This window comes from Mustela lutreola, chromosome 9, assembly GCF_030435805.1.
Source record: "Mustela lutreola isolate mMusLut2 chromosome 9, mMusLut2.pri, whole genome shotgun sequence".
NCBI lineage: Eukaryota > Metazoa > Chordata > Mammalia > Carnivora > Mustelidae > Mustela > Mustela lutreola.
In genome coordinates this window covers 80,279,549-80,305,552 of record NC_081298.1, presented here as the reverse complement: position 1 = coordinate 80,305,552, position 26,004 = coordinate 80,279,549, and the positions used below count along the sequence as shown (strand labels likewise).

Sequence of the window (26,004 nt, the reverse complement as noted above, 5' to 3'; positions counted from 1 at the left end):
GATTGTTAAGGTCAAACACGTTGTAAAAGCACTCACTTTTTACTCCCCTTTCCATGTTTTATATATATGATGTCATGTTTTACATCTTGTCATATGGTGTATCCTCTGACTAATTGTTGAAGATATAATTGACTTTACCATTTTTGTGTTTTAGCCTCCTATTGGGATTATAGGGGAATGATCTATTTTTATTTCATGTTTGCTTTTACATGTCAAACATTTTCCTTTTATAATTTCTCCTTGTTATGGCCTTTTCTTTTCACTGAAAGAATTCCCTTTAACATTTCTGGTAAGGCCAACTTAGTGGTGAAACATCTTTGATTTCTCTCTCCTCAATTCTGAATATCCTTCTTTGGTGGTGTATTCTTGATTGTAGAGTTTTGATTTTTTTCCATTCAGCACTTTGAATAGGTCATGCAACTCTCTTCTGTCCTGCAGTTTCTGCTGAAGATAGCCCATAGCCTTAGGGGGAGTCCCTTGTATGTAACTGCTGCTTTTTTCTTGCTGCTTTTAAGACTTTATCGTTAATTTTTGCCATTTTAATTATTATGTGTCTTGGTGTGGACTTCCTTGAATTCACCTTGTTTGGGACTATATGAATCCTGGAACTGGATGTCTATTTCTTTCCTCAGAGCAGGGAAATTTTCAACTATTATTTCTTCACTTAAACTTTCTGCCCTGTTTCTCTTTTCTCATTCTGGGATCCCTATAATGAGAATGCCACTATGCTTGATGTGTGGCAGGTGTCCCTTAACCAGTTCTCATTTTCTTTTTTTGCTGTTCAGCTTGGTTTCATTACCCTGTCTTAATTACGGATCAATTCTGCATCTTCTAATCTGCTATTTATTCCCTCTAGTATATTTTTTCATTTCATTTGTATTCATTTTCATTTTTCATTTCAGTTGTATTCATCTCTGTATATCTATATTTTTATAAATATATATACACATATACACACACATATAGGCAAATATATATATATTATATATATATATAATATATATATATATATAAATTTTTTTTCCCCCTATCTCCTGTTGAAGTTCGCACTGAGTTTATCTATTCTTTCCTTAAGTCTGGTGAGTAGATTTATGGCCATAATTGTGAAATTTTTATCAGGCATATTGCTTATCTCCATTTCACTTAGTTCTTTCTTGTGATTTTTGTTTTGTACTTTCATTTGGGACATATTCCTCTCTCTCTTCATTTCGCCTAACCCCTTGTGTTTGTTTCTGTGTATTAGGTAGATAACTGTGTCTCCTGGTCTTGAAAATAATGGTGTGGTATAGAAGAGGTCCTGTGGTGCCCTTTAGTGCAAACCCTCTTGGTCACCAAGACCAGGTGTCCCAAACACCACTCCTGAGTAGGTTGTATGCTCCCTCCTGTTGTGGCACAATTGCTATGGCATGCAGGTGGTTTGGACTGGCCCTCACCCCAGCTATTTGCAATGATCTTCACTTGCTCTGGGCATACTGGGCAAGGTTTTATGACTGCTCTGTTGAGAGTTCTAGCTGCAGCCTCCACAGACTTCCTGTTGGACAGGGTTGTAATTCACCCTGGCTGTCCACATTTAGCTGCTGGGACAACTGTGGTACACCAAAGGGCAGGGTTTTCTCTCAAAGCAGCATTCTAGGAGGCTCAACTACAGGAAATGCAGGCATACTGGTGTGGGGAGTTTTTCCCCTGCTCCTTAGGACAGGAGTCACTTTGAAATGGCACCATTCTGCCAGGGCTGGCTGCCAGGTCTGATGGGGCAGGAGCTGCTTTTGAGCTGTGCCTTTCCAGGTGGGCTTGTTGTGTGGGGAGGATCTGCAGAGAAACATCAGGCTAGGACATGGGGTGCTAGCATGTTAAATAGAGAGTGTTTGAACTGGTTCGTGAAAGAGTCCAGATATGTATGCTGAATAGCTGATATCTGGAGGGCAAGAAAAGTGGTGCCTGTCAGGTTCTGCCAATCCCTGCCCTCCAGCACACATCCTAAGATTTGTCAAACATCCTTCATGATGTATACCACAGGTGGTTTTCAATCTGGCTGCTATACTGTGTCTCAGGCCAAGTTTTTTTTTTTAGTGTGCTGGCCCTTTAAGGGTAGGGACTAAGTTTCCTGTAATCCTTTAGGCTGTCCTAGATTTAAGCCCTGCTGATCTTCAAACCAGATCTTACAGGGATTCATCTTCCCAGTGTAGGTCCCCAGGGCAGATATGGAGGTCTGATCCCCTTGTGCCTCCATGCTTGTGAAGTCCCTCCCATTCGAGATTAGTTGTGCTGTGGGGTTGGTTTTTGACCATGTCTCTGTTCCACACACACACACCCTACCCCCCAGGCCCTGTTGATGTGGCCTTTTCTTTTTTGACTAGTTGTGGTAGATCTGTTCTGCCAGTTTTCAGGTCATCTTAAGAGCTAGTTGTAATGGGTATAGTTATTGCTTCATTATGTTTATCAAACTAGGTGAGCTTAGGATCCTTCTACTCTGCCATTTTTCTTGGATTTCCTTGTATATCTTATTTACAAAGAATTTTGACTGATACTGGTGACAGAAAACTAATCTTGGCTGAACATAATCTTGACTGAATATGTCACTAAGACAGTCACCAAGCAAGGTTTCCTACTGTGGCAAGTTGCAGATATTATATATGCACGGGTCTCTGGAATATCGTGGTTTGGCCCTTTTTAAAAACTCATGGTTTCTCCAGTGAAGACTTGTGTAAGATCCATCTCCTTAAGGGTCCCCTGGCTCCATTTAAAAACCTCCCTTGCCATGAATTACCTAATTTCATTTCATCCTTTACATGTTGATAAGTTATAGTTTATCCAACCTCAACATGGAAAAAGTACAGGCTATTATAGGATTTGGGTGCTTTGGAGAACTTCTATTTTCCATTTAGAACAGTATCTTTTTATCCTTCTACTCTCTGGCAAAGAAAGGGCACCGGTGGGATGGGGATCATAATAGCAAGCCAACTTTGAGAAGGCAAAAATATTGAGAAACAGATTAAAGCTCTGGGCATCTCCCAAGCAGGGTCACCCTCTGAGTTAGATGTATCTGTGACTCAAAAAAATACAGGTACGTGGCTGTGGCAGAGAGAGAGAATACAGAAGGAGAGAGTACCCTTAAAACTTTAGTCCTCATTGGAAGTGGGCAGAAGCCTGATCAATGCCATAGAGCAATAGCTCCTCGCCATGTGCAGTCCTTCAGTAGAGCTGCTCAGAAAGGAACAGCCAGTCATGGTAAGATCTTCACTTTGGATCAATGTGTGGGTTGAGAATGTTTCATTCACTCACCTCTCCTGTGGCTCAAACCCCATTTTGACTAAATGGTAAGCAGAGGAACACCACGTTTGCCAGCTTACTGTCTTTAGAAATGCTGGTGTCAGTAGACCCTGTAAATGCCCACACCCCTATTCTATGGTGGGCTTTTGCGGCCTGTACAGAGGGAGTAGGAGAAATTCCAATTCATGTCTCATAAGGGTCTACAGATGGGTCCAGTTGGGGCAACTTGCCCCTATGGACCACATTACTCATCTTCCCAATACTGATACCATCTGGAGGAAACAGGGGTGCAGAGGGCTGAATGCAGAACTGTTTGGCTAATGATCACTCATGAGCTCTATCCATTAACCCTTGGCTTTGATAGTTGGGCTATTCTAAGTGATGAACCCTATGGCTTGGACAATGAAATATACTAAGGGATGGATGTTCATGATTAAGCCTTTGTGGAGTCAGGATAGAGGGAAAGACATTTGGGCTTGCCTGTAAAAGCCTAAGGCAGTCTTCAGTGCCTTCCATGTCCTGGTTCATAAGGCACTGACAATTCTTGGCAGTCAGGAAACTGATGCCCTAGCCCAAGTATAAGCCCTAGCAACTGACCCTTCAGTAGACAGAGCAGACTCGGTATAGAATAAAAACGTCTACCATAGCAGCCTGGTGGGATAGCATATTGCCAAGGATGCCAGATTACCCTTGAAATACATGACTGGGTTTATGGACTAACACGATAAATGTGTTCTAAATGATCCTCAAGGCAACTACCAAAAGAATCTGAGTCCATTCACCTCAGTTCCCAACTGGTGAGGGGTCAGTAGATTGATTATATTGACTCTTTCCTCTGGGCGAAGGTTATAAATATGTCCTGGTTTGTGTGGACACTGTATCTAGCCTAACCCAAGATTTCCCCTGTTGCCATGCAAACCAGGCTGCCATTATTAGGGGACTAGAGAAACTGAGTACCATGTACAAATACTCTAATCAAATAGATGGTGATCAGGGTCACATTTCAAAGGTCATGATATATAAGACTGGGCAGTCTTCCCTTACTATTGAGATTTTGCCTCAGCACTTTTTACCTTGTTTCCCAGATGGACTGGAGGATGGGGGGAGGGGTCAGGAAAAGTAGATGGAAAATAAACCTAAGGAATGAGGAAGGACTTGAAGCCCCATTTGCTAGTTTCTTTTTATCACATAAAGAGAATATAGAATCTTTTTTTTTTTTTTAACAGTGGTTAAAGGAATCACTTGTTTAGACACACTGTTTATTTCAATAAAATAAAGCTATTGCATCTTCCAATTTGCTGTATTAGGAGACCATATATCCAAGCCATAGCACATAGAGTATATAATTTTATTGAGTAAGATTTTGGGCAGTCTGTAACAGAATCCTAAATCAAACTAGTTTACAACAATAAGGAAAAATTCAATCTATTTGAAAGTCCAAAATCAGAGTGGACCCAAGACAAGGGATAATCAGTGTTTCAGGCCACTTTTCTCCACTATTCTCTTGGCTTTACCTTTTCCTATATGCTCAGGATGACTTTTCTAATGGCAGCCCGCGTGACTATAGGCAACAGAAAACACTTAGCACATCCCACACTAGACAGGAAAAAAACCTCTCCCCTACTCATCCAGTAGAATTTCTTCCAAGTTTAAATGAGCCTTGTTAGGTCTTATAGCCATATTGGACCACAGGAATGCCATGTGTTGATTGGCTTAACACATGCCATGTGTTGATTGGTTTCTTGAGCCAAATATTAGCATGTAGGAAGAGCCTACAAAGGCCAGCTTTGATTCTAGGCATTAATCAAGATTCAGCTCTGGAACTGGAAATTACTTCTGTGGATTCACTTGAACAATGTGGGGAGGGATATGTTTCTAAAACAAAGGAGGGCTCTCTTAGGAGGAAAAGGAAAATAAATCCTGGGTATCATTCAGTGTGTTCATTGTTTGAATACAAGGGCTAGACTGAGCCTGGGAAATGGTGATGGTTAAAAAAAAAAAAGAATACCTTAGATACTGTTAACTTGGTCTATCAGAAACCCATTCCTATCTAACCTAGATTACTACAAAGGGAAAACACTCTTTTTTTAAAATAAGGCCTCTCTGAAATGCCATTGTAAGCTCATGTATGTTGGCTCAAATCCCGTAATGAATCCATGGAATCAAAGGCCAATTTCAGATACTTTCTGCTTCTATAAATTGCATTCCCAATTAGCATATGAATGTTTCCCTGGACATTATGATGTTGTATATTGTATACTATCACTTCAGAACAGGATCTAGAAAACTAAGGGTCCTAGAATGGGAAAGGGACAGTCTTCTTGGTAATGAGACCAGGTGGAATTATAACTTAGGCATGGAAACTATAAAAAAAAACCCACTGTAAAAATAAGAGGATTTTGTGTTTTAAAGGGACATTCTTAAATCTCAATGAAATGAGACTACACGTCATGTATGTTTTATTGTTACTTTCAAAAGGTTTTTAGATAGCCTTATGACATTAAAACTTAAAAGAAGGCACAGTCGTTAAGTGTCTGCCTTTGGCTCAGGTCATGATCCCAGAGTCCTGGGACTGAGCCGCGTATCGGGTTCCCTGCCTGGCAGGAAGCCTGCTTCTCCCTCACCCACTCCTCCTGCTTATATCCTTCTCTCGCTCGCTCTATTAAATAAATAAATAAAATCTTAAAAAAAATTAAGGCAATTAAAAAACAGCTCTGAAGAGAAGGATGGAAGAATGAAGGAAAAGGGTAGAGGAAGTAAGAGAAGGCACTATGGAAACAATAGTAGCCATTTCTCTTAACTTTCAGACTTTTAAAAATCTTCTACTAAATTCTGGCAAAATTTCTTGGCTTCAAGCCTGCTGAATTGTTCTCAGCAGTGTCCTTTCTACTATACAGCCAATGTACTGAGTTTTTCATGGTAACATTCTCAGGATGTGAAATTAATTCATTATAATGAATGCAGTATTTATCTTTTTTTTGAGAATACTGGTCATAGTTGTGAAATTCTCCTAACTTTAATTCTTTTCCTTGGTATATTTTCATTAAGTTGTGTGTTTCTGATTCATAGTTATGGCTTCCCACCAATATTGGGTGATTCTTGGTTGCATACCCATCTTAGTATAGATATTTCCTCATTAACATGCTGTTTACCACACAACTTGCTTGAAGAAATGGCTCAGGATGTTGTGTTTTGGGAGATTCCTAACCCTGAGTGTGGGGGACAGTGGGATAAACTTCTAGGCAGGCTGTGTCAGTACCTAATGATCTGGGCACAGAGGGTCCTTTTCCTCTCGTTGTTTGACAAACGGAAGACTTTGCCCTGTGCCTCCACTTCCCATTATCTCTGCTTCTCTACTCCGGCCTAGGAGAAATTATCCTTTGTTCTCTATTTGACCCAAGGAGGGAGCAATTATATGCAGGAATCAAAATGCCTAGCTACTGTCAGTTGCCCCAGAAGCCCATGCAATGCAGGTTCAAAGTCTGCCTAATTTGGAGTACCCTTGCAGCCATTCTATTAACAACAATACCTTCCATCATGTACTTGGAATAATGAATCCATTGTTTCAGCCAGATATTGTTTGTCTTTCATTTTCCAAGAATTTAATTGTTGGTTCACAGAATACACTATTTGTTATGTTCTTGTGAGATTATAATTTAAATAACTCTTCTACCATTTTTGGATTTTAAGACAAGAGGAGGGGGCTATTGCTGATATTCCACCATTTTGAAGTAAAAGTCTTTATTCTCAAAATGTTTTCAGGGATATGAAAAATACAGTTTTAAGTAAAGTTGTGGAAATTTTGTTTTTCAGGCTTAATCATTCCTATGAGAATCAGACCATTATCCCTTTCTTCCCATTTCCACCATGACCATCTGTGATTGGCCAGGATAAGGTCTGAGGATATATAGGTTGGATGATCTACAGAAAACAGAGCTTGAAAGTGTGAACCGTGCAGCTAGAATCTCTTTATGTGGTTAATAGACCTTTCATGTTGATGTGGTTCCCTCCTAGCCTAATGGTATAACATTGCCGCAGCTCATGGGTCTAAGCTCCTATGTCTTGGAGGTCTCATCATTGCACCTTGTGGACTGTCAAGACCACAAGCTTTGGAACTATGGAGACTCTAGAAAACCTTACAACAAGGCAATGAGATAGATGTTCTCTCTTTTCAGCATTTTAGGACACAGAGTCTCAGCAATGTTAAGTTCTTTGAACTCCTAGCACTAATTACAGAGTCGAATGCTGAACTTGCTGGTCCAAAGTCTGCTTTGCTAAGCCAAAAAGCCTTTCTTCAGTGCTGGACTTAGTAAAGCATACTAACGTTATGTTGGCTCCAGCCATTGTGATGTATGACACACTCCCGTCTGGTGATATATTACTGGATGTCACATCAGTTCTGAATTTTCTATTGTGCCTTGAGCATATGGTAAAAATGTAAAAGGCATTCATTTGAAAAGCTTAGATTATGATTGTCAGTCTGTCAGCTTCAAGACCGGTAATAATATTCTGCCAAGATGTATAAATTAACCTTTGTTCCAGAGAAAAGGAGATCATAAACTGGTCACAGAATGCCACACATTTTTATTGATAAACATATTAGGTAAAAGCAAGATTCAGGTCATGGACTGTCTATTACGTCAGTTAAAGTTGGGGCTAATGCTCAGTGTAGGAAGCCTTTTCCTGTCTTCTCAGTGGTCTCCTAGGAGTAGGTGTGTTCTCTGAGCATGTGTGTGTGTGTGCACTTGCCAATTTAGGTCTTGGTCTTATAGGTATATATGTTCCTTCAATACTGAGGCCAAGTTTTCCACTCTGCAATATCTCCCTTTAGTATATTTCCTCCTATCGATGGTTTTAACAATAATTGAATTCAATTCAATCTATGTGAATTATAACAAGTGAAAGATTTTATAACACTGATTTTTAAATATTCTTAAATATGATTCTAAATTTTTAACTACATTATAATAGAGAACAGTGTGATCTGAGTAACCGGAATATTAAATCCCTCATTTTGAACACATTTTAAAAGATTTGTTTTATATTTAAGATAATGAATCATCCATATTACCATCGTTAATACTATCATACAGGAACATATGATACTTAGTGACTATTAGAAATCTACTCAATGTAGGAAAACATTTTGAAGGAAAAAAAACCACTGAGATTAAATAATTTATTACCATTGCTAAGATGAACACATATACTTGATACTCAATTTTATGCAGAACTTTAAAAAAATAGTTTTAATACAGTATCAAAATTTACACAAGTATTTTGTCAAAAGACCAGTGTTCCTTGTATTAGCTCTCTGCAGTGTCTACTGCAGGCACAAAAACTTGTTTTAAATGTCTTCAGAGCGTAGGAATACAACAATTTAAGGATGAGAGCTTTTCTACAAGAGAAGGTATAAATATAGCAAGCAGTTTTCTTTTACAGAGTAATAATATAACATTTCAAAAGAAAGATGAGCTTAACTGATAACCCAATTACAATAATTAGATAATTCTATAGTAAATTAATTCATAAATATTTTCGGAAAACAGAGGGCTGTTTTTTCATCACAGTAACATTTTAAGAAGTGTAACGAAATTCCTTCACATTTCTTCACCAATAACAATTAATACTGTAATGAGTCCATTTAAAAACAACAGCAACAATGAATATCTGCTATGAAGCCAATCTGAGTAATTTAGAAGAAATCTAAAAACTGGGAATTGTTGCATTCCTACTTTTATAATCATAAACTACAATAAAAACTTAGCATTCTGTCACAGGCCTCTTGCACATTCATACAAGAAACTATCATTGCATCTGAAAAAACACAATACCTATCATAGCATTTCCAATACACACAGTCTAATATTATGTGTATATATATATATATATATACCAAAAATAAGAAACTAAGCAAAGCTAGCACACCTCGTTTTCAAACCTCAAGCAATCTGAACAAGAGCTTTTAGCCTCAATGAAGGACATGCGTCAGTTTCATAAAACTGTTAGCTGCTGTAGGCAAAGAAAGCTTTTTCATAAATGCGGTGCAGTATTTTAAAGTTTACATAAAGTTTATTAAATATAACAGCAGATCTAGAAACTAAATTGTAGAAATTGACATCTCACAGCTGGAAACACTTAGAAAAATTATGTTTGCTTGTTCTTTAATTGGAATTAATATTAACATCAATGGATACACTGAATGAATATGGAAGTTGGTATAGCCCCAAGATGTGTCTTCATGAATATAGCAAGATTAAAAGAAAAGCTATATTTATTCCGATCCCTTAAAATAAATGGTACTCTCTGATATGCACTCTACAAAGTCTTGCTACGCTTCTAGCTGGTAAAGAGAATTTATATAGTATTTTTAGCACCTCAAAAATCAAAACAAATATCCCAGAAACCTTATCTTACATTCAAATTCATTATGCATCAGGAATTCATAATTGTTGACTATAATAGAAGAAATAGGTGCCTGCCTCTCAAACTTGGAAAGCTGGAAGACCCCTCTTCCTCAACACAGTGTGGTCGAAAAGTCCCACCGTTCTGTGCAATGAGTCAACTCCACCAAACTGGATTCTTCCAATCATGTAGGTTTCCCAGTGACAATCTTAGATCTGAGGAGTCAAAAACATTTTAGTTCTAATGAAAATACTGGTACCCAAATGGTAATTTTCAAAGCTGTCTGAAATTGACTTGAGATGAGCTGTTGTGGACATGGAAATGAGAGATGAAATACAGTGTCAGTAATACTAAAGGTTTTAGAGGGAAAATATGTGCAATGTACAATCACTCCAGGTTATTCAATGAGTCCAGGTTTGTGGAAACCCACTTTTTTCTTCTTTTATCTCTCTCTGGCAGTGGTGATCTCTTGTTTGAAAGACTGCCTTTCACATCGGTCCTTTGTACTGGTTTCCAGACAAATGTTGCCTAATCCCAGGACAGGAACCTGCAGCATCTCCAAGTTTCCTCCACACAACCTTAAGAAAGGTAAAATTAAGTAAGTAAGTAAAAATAAGAGTCATGATTGCCCCTCCACAAAGAGAGTTGCGGTTTTTAAATGGGGATCTATGAAGGGGCAAAGAGAAATGTGAAGACGAGACAAAATATCTCCATGAATGAGCTCAACCACAGTGAAATGTGATGGAAGTTTCTAAATCACAAGAACTGCTCAGTAGAGGGAACTATTATGCATTGTCCACAATGAGGGTCGAAATTAAAGAATGATGTACCAACTTACTCTAGGTACATGGGTGGTCCTCAACTCCAGCTGTACACTGTGCACTTGAAGCTTACACAGTAAGTCCCACTCTCAGATTGACTGTACTGGTAGAGGGGAGGCATGGTCATCTATATTTTTAAAGCTCCTAATATAATTCTGGATAGCCATAACTAAGAACACATGAGCAAAATCATGCTAGTTTCTATATCCTACATCTTGAACCAGGGATACCAAAATGTTTACTCCACCAAGGAAAGGAAGTTTTTGTTCTTGAGCTATTTTAAGCCCTGAGTTACTAGCCTTAGGCCACTAGTAAATTTCCCCGGTTGTTCCTACAGAGTTGGGGGTGGCCCCCTTGGTCATAAATCTTAGCTACCAAGTAGTACACTCTCTCAGATTATCAAAGCAGAGAGCATACAAATGGAGAAATAATACTAAGAATAAATTCAAGAATCACCAAATAGATACAATTCTGTCAAAAATTGGGTCATTTTAGAAAGACGATAGCAAAAGGTGAGATTAAGAAACCAAAGTAAAACCCTTGAATACACTGATGATATACCAATATGCTAATTGGAAAATGTACTCCCTTCCCCCAATTAACGGTCATAACCCTCTTTAGGGTGATTCACTATAACGATTATTTTCAGATTGATTAATTCCCCCAAATTTATCTAGCTCTAAAATGAACACAAAACCAGTTGGTTCATTATTGAAAGACGGTTTGTTTGTTTTCGCATTTATTTTAAATAAAGCAGACACTTTAGGGAAACCCAATACAAGTCACTGTTACACATAAGAATACAGCATTCTGTCTACCTTCATTTCTAAGCCAATTTTAGCAGACACAACTATGTGGTAGAAATGACCTGTCGTATTTGAAGAGGAGTATATTGATGGTCCTTAAATAGTAGGAGATGAATGATCTAGCAACGGAGGGCTCCACCTGCCCACAAGAGTTAGGGAAAGTCTCATTTCTTAATAGACAGTGAAAAGGAGCCAAGGGATGCTACGGACTTGCCCTTTCTAGCCCTTCCATGGTACACACAAACACCGCTGATAGCAGCAGAGGATACAGCGAGATGTTTAAAGCACTGCTAAGCCAAAGACCTCCAGGACCATTGACACAAAATATTAGATGGTTACAACTCCAAAGTGCCAGTGCTCCCCAAGTATTCAACTGTAGGATGCCATAGGCCTTAACCTTGATATTACCATGTGGTGGAAGGAGAGTCCAAGAAGGAAAAACTCTGAAATGAGCCAATGATACTAAGAAGGGTGCAGAGTAGGGACTTGTTAACTAAAAGCAAGACTAGGTGGGTGTCTGAATCAAACAGACACTTTTTTAGCTCTTCTCAGGGAATTTGCAAGAGTCAGACTTACCTAAAAAATGAACATATTGCACTGTAAGAAATTAATCTATTAATTAAATCTATTTTTGTGATACAGTGTGGAAAGAGAATAAAAGTATCTCTTACTAATCAACATGATGCTAACAGTCACTTCTTTGTATAGATGTTGACAACTGATCTCCAGGAGGCACAGCAGAAACAGAGGTAAAACTTAACTAAGTTCTAGTTGAGTCTTCAACCTGACCTTACATTATAAGAAAACTTTGTATTTCTGAGACATTATTATATAAAGCACATAGTTCCTTCACTAGGTTTAAGAACCTTAGCTAGGTTCTAAGAAATTACTTATCTGTTAAAATTGCTCACAATCTTTTTCTCTTTATTCTCCAGTATGCACTATGAGTGTTCAGGGGTCATATGATTTATAATGGTGACAAAAACATTTTAAATCAACACCTTTTTCTCTTAGCTTTTAAAGAGTTTCCAAATGTCAGAGTGCTAATCATCGGATTTGCGTTGGCTTGTGTTTTTTCATCAAACTTTGGGAATCGAAGACAAAAGTAGACAGGAACTGCTAAAGGCAAACAAGGAGGGCAAGCTTGTGGCTTCCTGAAAATATCTTCTACAGGGAAAACCACCACTGCCATTGCATATGGTCTTCTGAAGCACTTTTGGAAATACAGGCCAACAGAAAGATAAACACGAACTAATCGAAGACTCAGTCTGTTTCTTCTGTGACTAAGAAATGCATTATCCAATGTCTGCAAGTCTTATATCTAAAACAAAAAGGCAAGAAAACAAGCAATCCTGACATGTATTTTTTACAGAACTTCAGGAATTATGAAAAGTAGAGAGGGTACCTTCTGGAAGATGCATTGCCTTTCATTCTTGGGGAAAGAAAGTGCAAGTCCCCAGATTTACCCCACTTGGGAAAGTGGTGATTGCTGGTACTCAGAGGACATCTGGGTATAGTCCTGACTTATTGTTCATTAGAGAACAATTCAAGAAAGCAACTTTATTTTGGGATTTTAGCTTCTTCAAACACAAAACGCAACTGTGGGGATCATACCCAGAGCTCCTTCTCCAAACTGCCCGGGGGCTGGGGTGAAACCCTACCACCTGAATTACAAAGGATCCTGTTGTACTTCTCTTTGGAGAACCACCGGTGGAATGATCTCTGTGCTCCTTTCTGGTTCTAGAGTTCCTAATGTTTGAACTTTCTTATTCCATAGTCAAGAGATGAAAAGCAACAGGATTTTTTTTTTTTTTTTTTTTTTAAGTGTGTGGCTTAACTATTTGACTTGATCTGAAGGACATAGTCAAATTGAAAACTGTAAGGACAGGCTGAAAAGCTACAGAAGGTGTGAAGGGTGGTGCATTGGGGAAATTAGGACTTTTAGAACTAATGACCTTTTGAAAACAGATGAAAACAGATGCAGGAAAGAAAAACAGCTACAACACAAAGAAGCAGGAGAATAAAACTGTGGCCCCAGCACATATAAAATGCCCAGGGGACTTAAAACATTTACTGGATTCCAAGAATACCTCAAGGAAGTAGATACATGAGAATATCTGGTCCTAATAGCTTAAAGGTATTTCTAAGCAATTTTGATACCCTCATGGACAAAGAATGTGAGGACAAAAGTCCAATAGAGCCAGTTAAAATCAGTGCTTAATATAATCTGGTTGTTTTAGCTTTTTAACAAACTTTACCAATTATACTCTTGTGAATTCTTGGAGTAAATGATATACTCATGCATATTACTCAAAATTTAGCCAGGGATTAATAATAAAATCCAAATCCAACTATTGATATGCATCAAAATAGCATGTCATTTTTTTTACTGTGTTTTTTGCTCTGATTTCTATGTGTCTTATCTCTTATGTTCATATTTATTTCCTCTTAACTATTTTCTGAGCTTTTATCCAGCACTGAAAGGTAAAGATACTACATTATGTGACATGAAGTGCCCATATCACATGATTTTTTTTCCAAATATGGTTATAAATAAGTTTGAAGAAGGCTGTGTTTTATCACAGGCCTTTAAACACTGATTTTTAGGTACCACTTGAAAGTATGAAACAGAAACCCATTTCTCAAAACGAGCACCACAATGTTAGACAATACACAATTTTAAAATGTTCATAGATCATTCTGGAATCCAGAATTGGCTGATTGTTGCTTACCTCAATATTTATGGCTATTAATAATACTGCAATAAAATATACTAAAGATAAGAACAAGGGGAATTGGTTTTATTTTTATATTAAAAAAAAAAGGCATTGGGCCAGTATTTTGAAAAGTAGGTATCCATAAAGTGGTAACTAAGCTATGATGGAGCTTTCAACACAGAATACACAATAAAGCACATTAAACTTACATTGCACATTTCTCTGACTATAGCTTTTTCTGTCTCACTAAGGTCATTTTCATACTCTTTACCCTGTTGACGATCTATAGTTTCCTGAACATCCAAGACCTGGATTTGTTGAAAAAGAAAAGCAAATTTCACATGGAAAAAAACTTGTTAGTTATGAATTAAACCATCAAGGAGCTCCACTTTGTAAAACCTTTGGTTTTCTCCGTGTCTGCATATCAGAGTGGATTAATATATGGCAAATCTTTTAAAAGGGATCAATTCTACTTCATTTTCAAATGGCCATGAAAAGCAATTGTATGACTAACAGTCAATTGAATGTATCTAATTATTGTAGACATTAATTAATTTAGTTAATTGAGTCATTAAGATAATGTGACTATGTCCACCATTTGGAGAAATTCTTGCTCCACTGTAAAGGTGAGCAATATAATTAACGATCTGCCAGATAATCCAAATGATATGTAGACATGGCCTATAGAAAAGAGGACTAAAGGAGATGATACGGACAGGTGAAACCGGTCAGAACCCAGGAATATGTACGTAAGAACTCGAGTGAACATGAACGCTACTGGCATCACAGTTCTTGCCTGGACATGTTCCCAGGGCCTAGAAAAGGCCTATGAAAATGGTTCTTTGATAATATCAAAGAGAAAAACTGACTCCTTTCAGTGAAAATACTTGAGCAACACTTTATCTTTCATTAGAGCAAAGAAAGAAAGTGTTGGCATGAGATGCTTTTAAGCAATTTTAGAGGCCTCTGATTCCACTTCTTTTACATTATCTCTAAATGGATTCTAAATATTTCTTCAAATAGGTTTGAAAGTTTTCAGGCCATACTTTCTATAGGTCAAAAGGGGAGAAAACTTTGGTTTTGAGTGTAATTTTTCTCTATATCCTTTTATAAGCCAAAGCACTAATAAAGCAAAAAGACCCAAGAAAACAAAGCCCCCAAAGTAACGCTTTTCCTAAAAGCTCCAAGAATCCCCACTGAATTGTGACATTGCTAAACTCCTTGGTTCTGTTGTTATCATGGTCAATGCTGATGGTCACACCTAAAGGTGTCGCCTGAGAACTACCACCAGTGAACAGTTGAGCCAAAATAAATTACTTAAGCATGAAGTGGGATCTTCATGTCCAGTTCATAGTTTGCATGGATATTTACTGGAGTTCAGTCTTGCAATAACCTAATTCACAAACTATTCCTTTGTTAACTCAAAATGTCTAGCCATTATTACTCTGTAGGTGCTACTACTTTCAGGAAGGATATCACGGTAGTAAAGGAAAGAGTTAGAATCTGTTCACATTCTTCATATAATCAGAGGAAATCCTGACTATGCTCAGTGAATATTCAAAGGAAACTTAACTCCTGGAACAAGCTCATTTGCCTACAAATTCAATTTCTAATGCACCTCAGAGAAGTGTACTTCTCAGTTAATTTCTACTAAATGAAGTGGAGCTCCAATTAATAGCATGAATTTTAAAGCAAGATAAATGTGGTGTTATTACAAGTGGGCTAATTTCTCACACTGATTTATAACACTTTTCTCCAAAACCACAGCCACAGTTTGTTTTAGAGCCTAGAGATTTTGATGGTTGGGGGTAGGGGTGTGGGGGGGAATCTCTCAGAAGATGAGAAACTGAGCCATTGTTTTAATTCTTTCACGAGAGAAATTTTATGTTATAAATCACTCTAGGATCTATGGGCTTTTGAAAACAAGACACATTGAGTGGCTACATTTCTTCTTTTAGGCTGTGATGTCCCTAAGATGCATTTCCCAGAGGCAGTGTGTCCCATGGGCACATATTTCTGTTTCATGACACAGTTTACTCATAGAAGCAAACGTATTTTGTATTCACGAGCCTCCCCTTAGCCAATAAGGATGCTTCAGTTGCTCAGTACTACCCATCTGCTGAGTGAGGACACTTAACATGTTCTGATTATAACATAATTATTTTTCTCTCTTAAGATAAAAATTTTATATGAAAATTAGAGAACGAATTCAGAGAAAATTGAAGAGCTTCTCCTTGCCCTTCCCTTCCCTTTTACGCCATAGGAACACAGGTGCAATGAAAAATGGAGGAAAGATTGCAGTGCTATCCACTATGCTGATCTGACTCAAACTACACTTGCCACTTAATGAGGCATCGGGCAGAAGCAGTCTTCAATCCGAAAAGTAGAGCAGAGTATGTGCAGATGCTAATAGTACAGGACGAAAGACATTCGTTTTTTCTTTCTAAGATGCTCTTTCGATAGCTAGTGTCTGGTTCATGCTCAAGTAACAGCCCGTTTATCAGGCTGCTCATGCTACACAACCTCCAAATGCTGCCACCCAGAGCAAGATGGTGGTCAGTTGATAAAACAGCCCCCACTGGCTGCACGCGGTGCCCTCATTCTGCTGTGTCATCCCATGCAAATTCCTCTCGGTTCCTCACTTGGTGAGTTATTCCAACCAAGACGGAAGTGCCAAGTGCACGGCTCTGGCCAGCTGCATGGTTCTGCTACCTTCTCACATCTGCAATCAGTATATGCTTGGGAGGAGCAGCTCATTTCATGGAAGTTACAACAAAATATAATGGGGGAGCTATATCTCCTGCTGAAACCAAATCCAATACATATTCTGAATTTCTTATCTGGTTATTTGCTTTATGCATGCCCCAGATGCACTCCAAAAGAGTGCATCTTAAGGCTGCTGATAAATCATTCCAAAACCAAAACCATTTTAGTAAAGCTGTGAAACTCCAAGGGCAAGGGCGGGACTGAAGTATGCTACCTACCTGATAGCTCCGAAAGGTTTGATCAAGGCTACATGTTAGGAATTACAGATAATTTGAAGGACAGTGAGTCATACCTTGGAACTGATAAAATTTCAAGGAACTGCCCTAATTATTAAGGTGATTTTTATTGCCTGTATCAGTTTCTTCTCAGATAATATATTACTAATTTTACTTACGGTGCTTACCTATTAGAAAACTCACTATTGGTAAAGAAAATAAATAATACATTTCAGTTGGATCTTTTTGGCAGATACTTGGAGGATCTGAAGTAAAAACCAAAAATAAAACTAGCATTATGAATAAGACCTTCTGTTTTCTAACACTATGTAACAGCATTAACTAGTTTGAAGACCTAATTTCCAGTTAATGGGGGAACAGGAGGTTTTTAGTTCAAGATTTTCTTTTAGTCATGGCACCATGTACTTCACTTGCATCAAGAAAGAAAACTCAGGTATCCTTCTTTATTTTGGCCAACACTTGAGACCCTCTTTTGAAATCATGCATGCTAAAGACACTGCCCATTAAATACCCAGAACAAGAGTTTACACACATGGATATACATGCACATCAGACTTCAATTCAATGCAGAGTGATATGAATCACGTTACTCAAAACAAAATGATAAAACTAGAGATTTTTCAACCAGAAGTACTCAAACTCAAGAGTTGAAAAAAAAAAAAATTCAAAACTTAAAGTCTCTACGGTTAAAACAAGACTGTGAGGACTACCAGACTAGAGCAAACAAGCCACGACACAACTGAAATTCTGGATCAACGGTTGGACACAGTTGGTTACCTTAAGAGAATGTACCACGGGTTCAGGCTGCTGAGAAGGTGTGGTATGTCCACTGAAGCTAGCTGGAGAGTTGGGTGGACTGTTACTCCCATCAGCCCCAGATGACAACCTAAAAGAACCCTTAGTAGAAAATCAACAACTTTGTTATTAAAACAAAAGTCGTCTAATAACTGCATAGATGTCATTCAGTATTCAATTTCACTGCCAAATGAGAATCAGTTACATTTTTTCTAGCCTGCCCTAAGACGCTCTCAACCTGTTAATTGGAATACGCTTGCTGCTTGACCAGCAAGAACACTTAAGCAAGAGCCATTGCTATGCATGTCCAGATGTCATTCCTGATTTGCCAAAGAGAACAATGCCCCCTCAGGAATGCCCATTAAGAACATTTCAAGAATGATTTTTAAAACAAAGATACTCAAGAGTAGGGAATTTGCGAGATACTCAGCAGCTGAATTAAACATGCTCACTCAGCAAGACAAATGGTATATTCCATATGTCTCAGGAAATATGCACACATTTCATTCTTGCATTGGAGAAACGGTATGTCTTATAAAACCCTTCTTGGAGGCAAATACCTAAAGCGGAGCATTTTCCAAAGAGATTTACCCAAACTCAGCATTTGCTTTAAGGTAGAATTATTTTTTGTTTAAGAAAAACCAAAAAACTATGGCCACAAATTACATATTTGTACTTATGTGACTCTTTGACTTCACTGCTGAAAAATCAGCACTCGGGCAAGATTAACTTGGTCTATGAGAATCCTCGCCACCCATACAGGAACTGGGAAAAAGTAAAACTTCAATTATGTCCTCTCCTAGAAAAAGCAGCCAAATGGGAATTTCCTGAACCTGGTCTAATGGAGATCATGATACTCAAAGGGCCTGAGAGAATTTAATTTCTGCCCAGCAAATCTACAGATTTTCTTCATGCCTAACAGATTAATAACTGCTCCATTTCCCTTGATCTTATGACTCTAATACCCTGAGAAGGAGCCACTGAGGGTAGCTTCATAAAGGGAAAACACAACTGTGCTTAGGGACATTTATTTTCCAGCACCTACAGAAGAGCTTCTGTGTTGTGCATTTTAGGGATGAGAAGGGAGGATCTGAGAGCAGCAACAGGTCCAAGTATGGGTTTTATGCAGACCATATTCTTTGTAGAGAAGTTGACAACTTCCATTGATTTTCACAAAGATGGTCATTTTTGCAGTTTGGAGAATCTTCCCCCTTCCCTTGCCACTTCCTTCTTCCTACGTCCTTAAAGGCTATCCTTGCCACATCACAAGCCAACTAGAGCCATGTTCTTTTCCTTACTCAAAGAAATATGCAATCAAATTGGGAGCTGTCCCCATTCCTGGGAACTAACCACCAGGGAGAGGAAGCTGTGGAATAGGACATTTAGCAGACCTCTCCAGCTCTGTCCTCCACTGCTACTAATGATTATGTTAATAGCAGGTGATGACATAGGAAAGCCAATTATGATAGTCCCAACACCTTCTGGTGGGGGAGAATGTCTATGTTTCCCTGTATTTGTAATTCAGATCAAATCAGACATAATAGTGCCTGAAACAAATAATAGAAGGAAACTTATTAGAAGTTTTAAGGTGGTGAAGGGGCCCACCATTTCCCCCAACATCACCATCAAATTTTGGACACCCTTTTCCTGTATAGAGATGAAATGTTTCCAAAATGAAGGAGTTCTGAAGGAAGCTCTTCTCTGAAGAGCTCTGGTTCCCTACTATTCTCTTTTCCTATCTGCTTCAAACTTCTCATTTAGGACCCACCAATACAATGCAGGTGGCCCTCTGGTTGCTAATCTCACCGGGCAGGCCATAATTTTCAGCTATCCCTCCTTCCAGCCCTTCCTGTCCAACCTTCTGCTGCCCAGCACTTCTGTTTCAACTGTTCCCTTCCCAGAGCTGGCAAAATGGTAGGCATATCAATTCTGGCATGCTTTTGCTTGGGTGTGGGGCCTTTGATCTTTTGGGGGCATTAGATTTGAAAGAATGTCTAAAATCAATGATAACTGGTTTCCCTAAACCAAATCCTTTGGGCACGCTAACATTGTTAAAACATAAGGAGAGTCCTGTTTTTCCCTTAAACACTATTTTTTGAAATACTAACAATGGCTAAAGTCGGAACTGCCCAGTGGAGAAAATTCATTCAGGGATTAAAGTTCTCCTTCAAGTCTCCTTCTGTGCCAAGGACTAGATCACTGGAAAGATCATTGTTCGTATTTTATGTGGTTTTTGATAAAGTCACGAAGGTAAGCAAATGCCTGGTAAAGTTGTACACCAACAGTTGCTCCGTCCTTTTCTAGATTATAACACAATCAAGCACTTCATTCAATCACATCCCATTTAATTACTCTAAAATAAAAGGCCATGTATCTTTGTGACCAATATTTGAAGAATTATCTAGGTTCAATCAATATCCCCTCTTAGTTGACTAATACATTTTCACATAACTGTTTTAAAAAAATATGCTGAGTGGAATGCTAGTGAAACAACTGATTTCAAACAGTCCCTTGGAATTTATTACAATAACGTTAAACCTGTTTGTTTAAATTGTGACTTGGCTGCCTCAAGGAGACAGGGAATTTAAAAAGAAGAAAATCTAAATAAAACTGGAAATATGATTCCCAGCTTCCAGGTTGTTTTCCAACGACACGTGATCGCATAGTGCATGCACCACCTCTTGGGTCAGCAAGCACTTTTAAAAGGCGAGGAATAATTTTCTGGGCTGGTCTACAGACAATTCATTTACATGGCCAGGGATCTTTTTTAAGCTTCTTTTCCTGAAAGGTGCATGGTACCTTTGTTCTCCAGTTGCTTGAGGTTACTCAACTTTCAACCCCAAGTTCAGGAGACAAAACAAAACAAAAAAAGCAAAACAACACTGACGCTGATCGCTGATCGTTTAGGAGATGAAAGACTCGACTCCCAGCTTCCCTCCCCAGAACAGACACACACAGCAACTTTCTTTCATGTGTACAGATTTGCTCTCTACCCCCCAGTGTCACTTTTCCTCTAGCAACAAAAGCCATCTGTATGCACAAGCAAATGCAGCAGCTGACCCATCTTCACTCACCGGGAGAGTGGGCAGGCATCGTCCTATTCCTCGGCACCCTTGCCACCACTGCAAGACCCGCCGGGCTCTGGGCCCCCAGCCTTTCTCCATATTTGAGCTGTTTCTAGTTGGAGGTTGCCTTCTATTCTGGGTGGCCTTATATTTGGAACAATATAGTACAATCACTCAGAAAAATACTCTTTCCCAAGTCTCAAGAAAGCAGATAGAATAAGAAGCTTAATGAAATGAACCACAATGACCACAATGGCAAGCTGTAACATGCACCTCTAATTAGGGGGAAAAAAAATAAAGTAAAACCGAAGTCCTGACTATTAGAGCTAATAATGATTTTTTTTAAAAGCTTTTGACTAATTAAGTTATTGAAAAGTGATAGGTGATAATGCCAAACTTCCAGAAAAAACTGAAGCTACTTAGACAACTTTGTTCATTTGGTTTTACTTGTGAGAAATAGAGAAGTAACCGTTAAGTCTTCTTTGTGTTTAATATTATTCAAAATGCAATTGGGAGCGCGACGCTCTTTTGTTAAGAAACACAAGGTGGGTAGATATGTTCACCAACATTTAGAAAAGCTGACACTGTATCAGATTCTCAGCAACATTTGGGCACATTGAAGACTGTGTAATGAGCTAAGAGGTCATCGCTGCATTAAAATAGCTGTTTTACATGGGCTGTATACATCATTATCAAAATATCTATTAATCAGTTACTCTCCAAATTTCTACACTTGTTAGAACTAGAGATACCAGATAAGTAAAAATTTTCAGTTTCTTTCTATGGCTAAATAGCATAATTCTATTAAAATTATCAGAAGAAAACACTTTCCTCTCCCTGACAACTTCTAAGACCCTTATCTAAGTGTGCCAATCTTAATAAGAATTTTTTTAAAATATAGAAAATTCACCAAATAGTACCCAAATTCTTTAATTTTAGGAGGGTGAAAAATGACCACATAATTCTTCAGTTCCCACTGATCTCTTTTTGTAGAAGTATTTCTACAGAAATACTTCTGTATTTCTTTTTGTATGTAAAGAAGGATTTCTTTTTGTATGCTGTGTTGTGAATAGCACTGTCCTAATTTACACTCTTCTCCAACGTTTGGAGGCTGAACAATGAAAAAAGAGTAATGATGACCACAGCTGGTACTCGCAAATCTCTCTTCTGAATCTATGGAATCAGTAGAACTGGTTACCTATTAAATAAGTCAGCCACACATATTTCTCACATGTAACAGAGCAAATTATATATTTAGACTATGATGATCATTTCATTGTTAGCAACACGGATTTGAACATGGCTCTTTAAGTGATCTTCTCATGTTGTCAGTATCTAATTTCTTCCCATCACAAGAATTCTATCCAATAATTTATAATGTGGTTTAAAGCTTAAAATCTACCTCCCAACCATAGTTCTATTTCTCAGATAATCATTAAAAAGTACCGTTGTTTTTTTTTTTTTTTTAACAAATGAGGCCTATCTTCCAGATTTGGTTCCCTTCATTACTTAAACATCTTAAACATCTCTTAGATTTTACATTTCAGGATTCAATGACTGAGTAAGACATACAGGGATTCTTACTTCCCTTTTCCTTAATGTGTAGTGAGATTGAATCTCAATGCCTCTCCAGTGTAACAAGCTCATTATCATAACCATAAAATCTAACATCTATAACTATTTAGAAGCCTGCTGGAAGGAGCAGCCCTTTAGCTATAGTATTTCCCCACTTTTGTAAAGTAGATACAACACGACATAATAGCTGTGCCTTTCAGCATCTTGTAAACGGTTCTTTTAAAACATTATATATAGATTGCATAGTATTATTAATCTCATAAGAGGGGGCAGTATATATGGGCCAGATTTTCATGGAAGAATAAACTACTTAATGGTATAGCCATTTTAATTTTAAAGGGAAAGATACTCTGAGGTCTGTTGACTTTCTACTCATGCTGGCAACTTTTAAAAACAAAACAGAACTCCAGGTCATGCAAAAATGTATTGTGGACTGGCCATCAATTTGACCTTCGAGTACATTAAATGGTATATATGTACTAATGAAAGCTTAGCTCTCTCTTAGCTCTACAATGGTCAATCACACTATTTTCTGAAGGCTATCTCATAAAACATAATAAGCCTCACTAACTCTATAGGTAGAATTGTTTTTGGCAAGTTCAGAGCTTGAAGCAGGGAAGCCTAGATTCTGGCTATCAACCAGGAGAACAACCTCAAACCTTAAAAAAGTCCCTTTCTATTTTTTGAGGAGTTTTATTTTTGCTTGGTTTTGTTTTCTGCAGTTTTCCAAAATTCCAAATTTATAAAGAATGCCTGAATGACATTACTATTCCCCTAGACGTCTGTGTACTCGTCAGCCACTTTGTATCCAGGTACATAGCATAACCCATAAATTGATTTAGGTATCAGGAGGACCACTCTAAATGCTAATAGCAAAGTAATGCTCTGCATCAAGACTGAATAGGAGGTAAATTGCAGATTACTTACTATGTGGTAAGTACTCATTATAGAGATCATGAAATCTAATGCTGTAAGCAAACACCCTAGATCAAGACACAAAAATATCCCTTACTATCACTGAAGAAGATAAAATGTATTGGTACTGTTATGCCTCTTATCACATGATATCTGGAAGATGTTTTTCTAAGAAAATTGGAACTTGAGATATTTTCTAGTATTGTCCTTATAATACAGACTTCTCAGAATTACGGGAACAAAAGCGGCTACTCAGTTTTTAAAAGATCATCTAAACAATAAGAATATATATTAATTATGGTCTCATTGGATAAAATTATTATAATTCATAACAGTAGTTTTAAGAGAACCAACAAGAGGAAGTAATTGTGATTAAGTTGTCTTCTTGCTATTTTATGGTTACATTTCTTTTATTGTTATTTTAGTTGACATTCTGGAAGCTTCCATTCTTTGGCCTTCCAGAAGTATATATTAAAAGTCTTTAACACAAAAAATTTGTTTTTATATTTTATCATATAAAATACAGGCTTCCCACTTAGATATAAATCAGATGTAATACATTTGTAACAAATTTTGGAGCCCAGCCCTCTTATCTATTATAGGAAGCCAACTATGGAAAGCTAAAGATTGATCGGCTAAAGTGGTTTCCTGTTAGTTAAAGATGTTCAATTTTTAATAAAGTCTGAAACTAGGTCAAACTACCATATGGTGTATCAGAATGCATACCTAGTTGAGGATGGAGGATGAATTTTCTTTCCTTCTTATGGGACAAAGAATAATGCTTTGCTTCATTTCATCAGGAAAGTACTTTGTTCAGTTTGATCAGTCTTCATTCTGACATACTTTTTATGAAACTGCACTAGCACACAAACAGAAGCTTTAGAGGTTACCCTGACAGATCTTTTCCAAAAGTTCCTGTGAATGAGTATAGAAATTCTGAGACCCTCTGCTCTAATACAGAACAGTTAGTTGGCTGTATTCAAAGTGTATTTTTTTTAATGATTTTATTTATTTATTTGATAGACAGAGATCACCAGTAGGCGGGGGAGGGGGGAAGCAGGCTTCCCGCTGAGCAGAGAGCCCGATGTGAGGCTCGATCCCAGGACCCTGAGATCATGACCTGAGCAGAAGGCAGAGGCTTTAACCCACTGAGCCACCCACATGCCCAGAAAAGTGTATTTTTAAAATTGAAATGAACTAATGAAAGGAAACTTTTCAATACCAATTTAAAATAGTAAGCAGTTTCCTAGATCTATGGCTATTCGTTTATTCACTTAAATATTTACTAAGCAGCTACCAAGGTAACATCCCATGCTATGCCAGGTAGATATCTAATCTAGTAACTTTTTGTGTAAGAAAAAACAAACAAAAACAAAACAAAAAACAGCAAAGTAAGTTCAAGTCATTGAATTTAGAGGTCACACTGCCTGGGCTCGGAATCTTGGCCAGACTCTGAGCCTCAGTTTCCCCCTCCATAAAGTGTGGGTACTTATGATACAAGGGTGCTTCACTCGATGAGGATACTTATATGAAAAGAGCTCTTAAAATGGCATCTGGGGGCGCCTGGGTGGCTCAGTGGTTAAGCCGCTGCCTTCGGCTCAGGTCATGATCTCAGGGTCCTGGAATCGAGCCCCGCATCGGGCTCTCTGCTCAGCAGGGAGCCTGCTTCCTCCTCTCTCTCTGCCTGCCTCTCTGCCTGCTTGTGATCTCTCTCTGTCAAATAAATAAATAAAATCTTTTAAAAAAAAATGGCATCTGGCTCACATCAAATGCTCTGCAGCAATTTGTTGTTTTTCTGAATGTGTTTGCTTTGCTTATCAACACATTTTATAATTTATATGTCAACCTACTTTCAAATGTTCATTATCCAGAGTAGTTCTCAACCTGAGGTAAGCTGGCCCTCCAACGGGGACATCTGGCAAAAATTCAGACATTTACTGGCTGTTAAAATTGGGCAATTTCTGTGGGGCATTTATGGGTTGAGGCCAAGGACGCTGCTGAATGCCTGACAATGCCCAGGTTGGCCCCCATGACAAAAAATTATCCAGCCTCAAAGGTCAACAGTGCTCAAGTTGAGGAAGTCCAATTTAGAGAAGGAGAACTGCACTGGAAAACAGCAAAGCCACATTTCTAGCAACAGCTTCATATATTCTGCAGATGAGGGTAAGTGTCCCCCCAACCCCCCGATTTGGTGATTGGGATGATTTTAAAGGAAACTCTCTCAGCTTCAGCCCTCAAGTGGTCTAAGTATATAGACATCTCCCTTCCCACCCCAAATAGGAAATTACTCTAACAGAAGGGAAAGAATTAAAAACACCTCAAACATCTTACTGTTAACAACGCTAGCAGAAACACAATACAAATGGGCAGCACAGGGCAGGGGTCCAAAGAACGAAGAGCTCTCTGAGAGGAGACCGAGAGCATGCTGCAAGCACCTTAAGCATCAAGACACCAATCCCACAGAGAATTAAATTGGCAGAAGGTGCTTTTCTGGAAATGATGAAAAGAAATAAAGCTTCCTTAGCAATATGGCAGGTGGAAATCCGGCACTCAATTTTAAGCAGTCACACTAGGAAAGAAAACAATTGCCAGCAAATAGAAATGAGGGCCCTGACCTATGAAACAACATCCCG

General features: G+C 38.2%; 1 protein-coding gene across 11 annotated transcripts in view; it reads right to left on the bottom strand.

The window, feature by feature from the left end:
- Positions 1-8,435: 8,435 nt before the first annotated feature.
- Positions 8,436-26,004, bottom strand: part of CCDC85A (coiled-coil domain containing 85A) — a 202,269-nt gene continuing 184,700 nt past the window's right edge. For 3 of the 11 annotated variants that reach the window (XM_059187720.1, XM_059187721.1, XM_059187719.1), the window contains one exon: positions 8,436-10,253. In XM_059187720.1, coding sequence (XP_059043703.1) covers positions 10,118-10,253 — 136 coding nt within the window. In that variant the 3' untranslated portion in view covers positions 8,436-10,117. Of the gene's footprint in view, positions 10,254-14,228; positions 14,328-17,798; positions 17,919-20,890; positions 21,026-26,004 lie in introns of those variants that run through there. The other 8 variants (XM_059187715.1, XM_059187716.1, XM_059187717.1 and 5 more) reach the window with 8 other exon arrangements.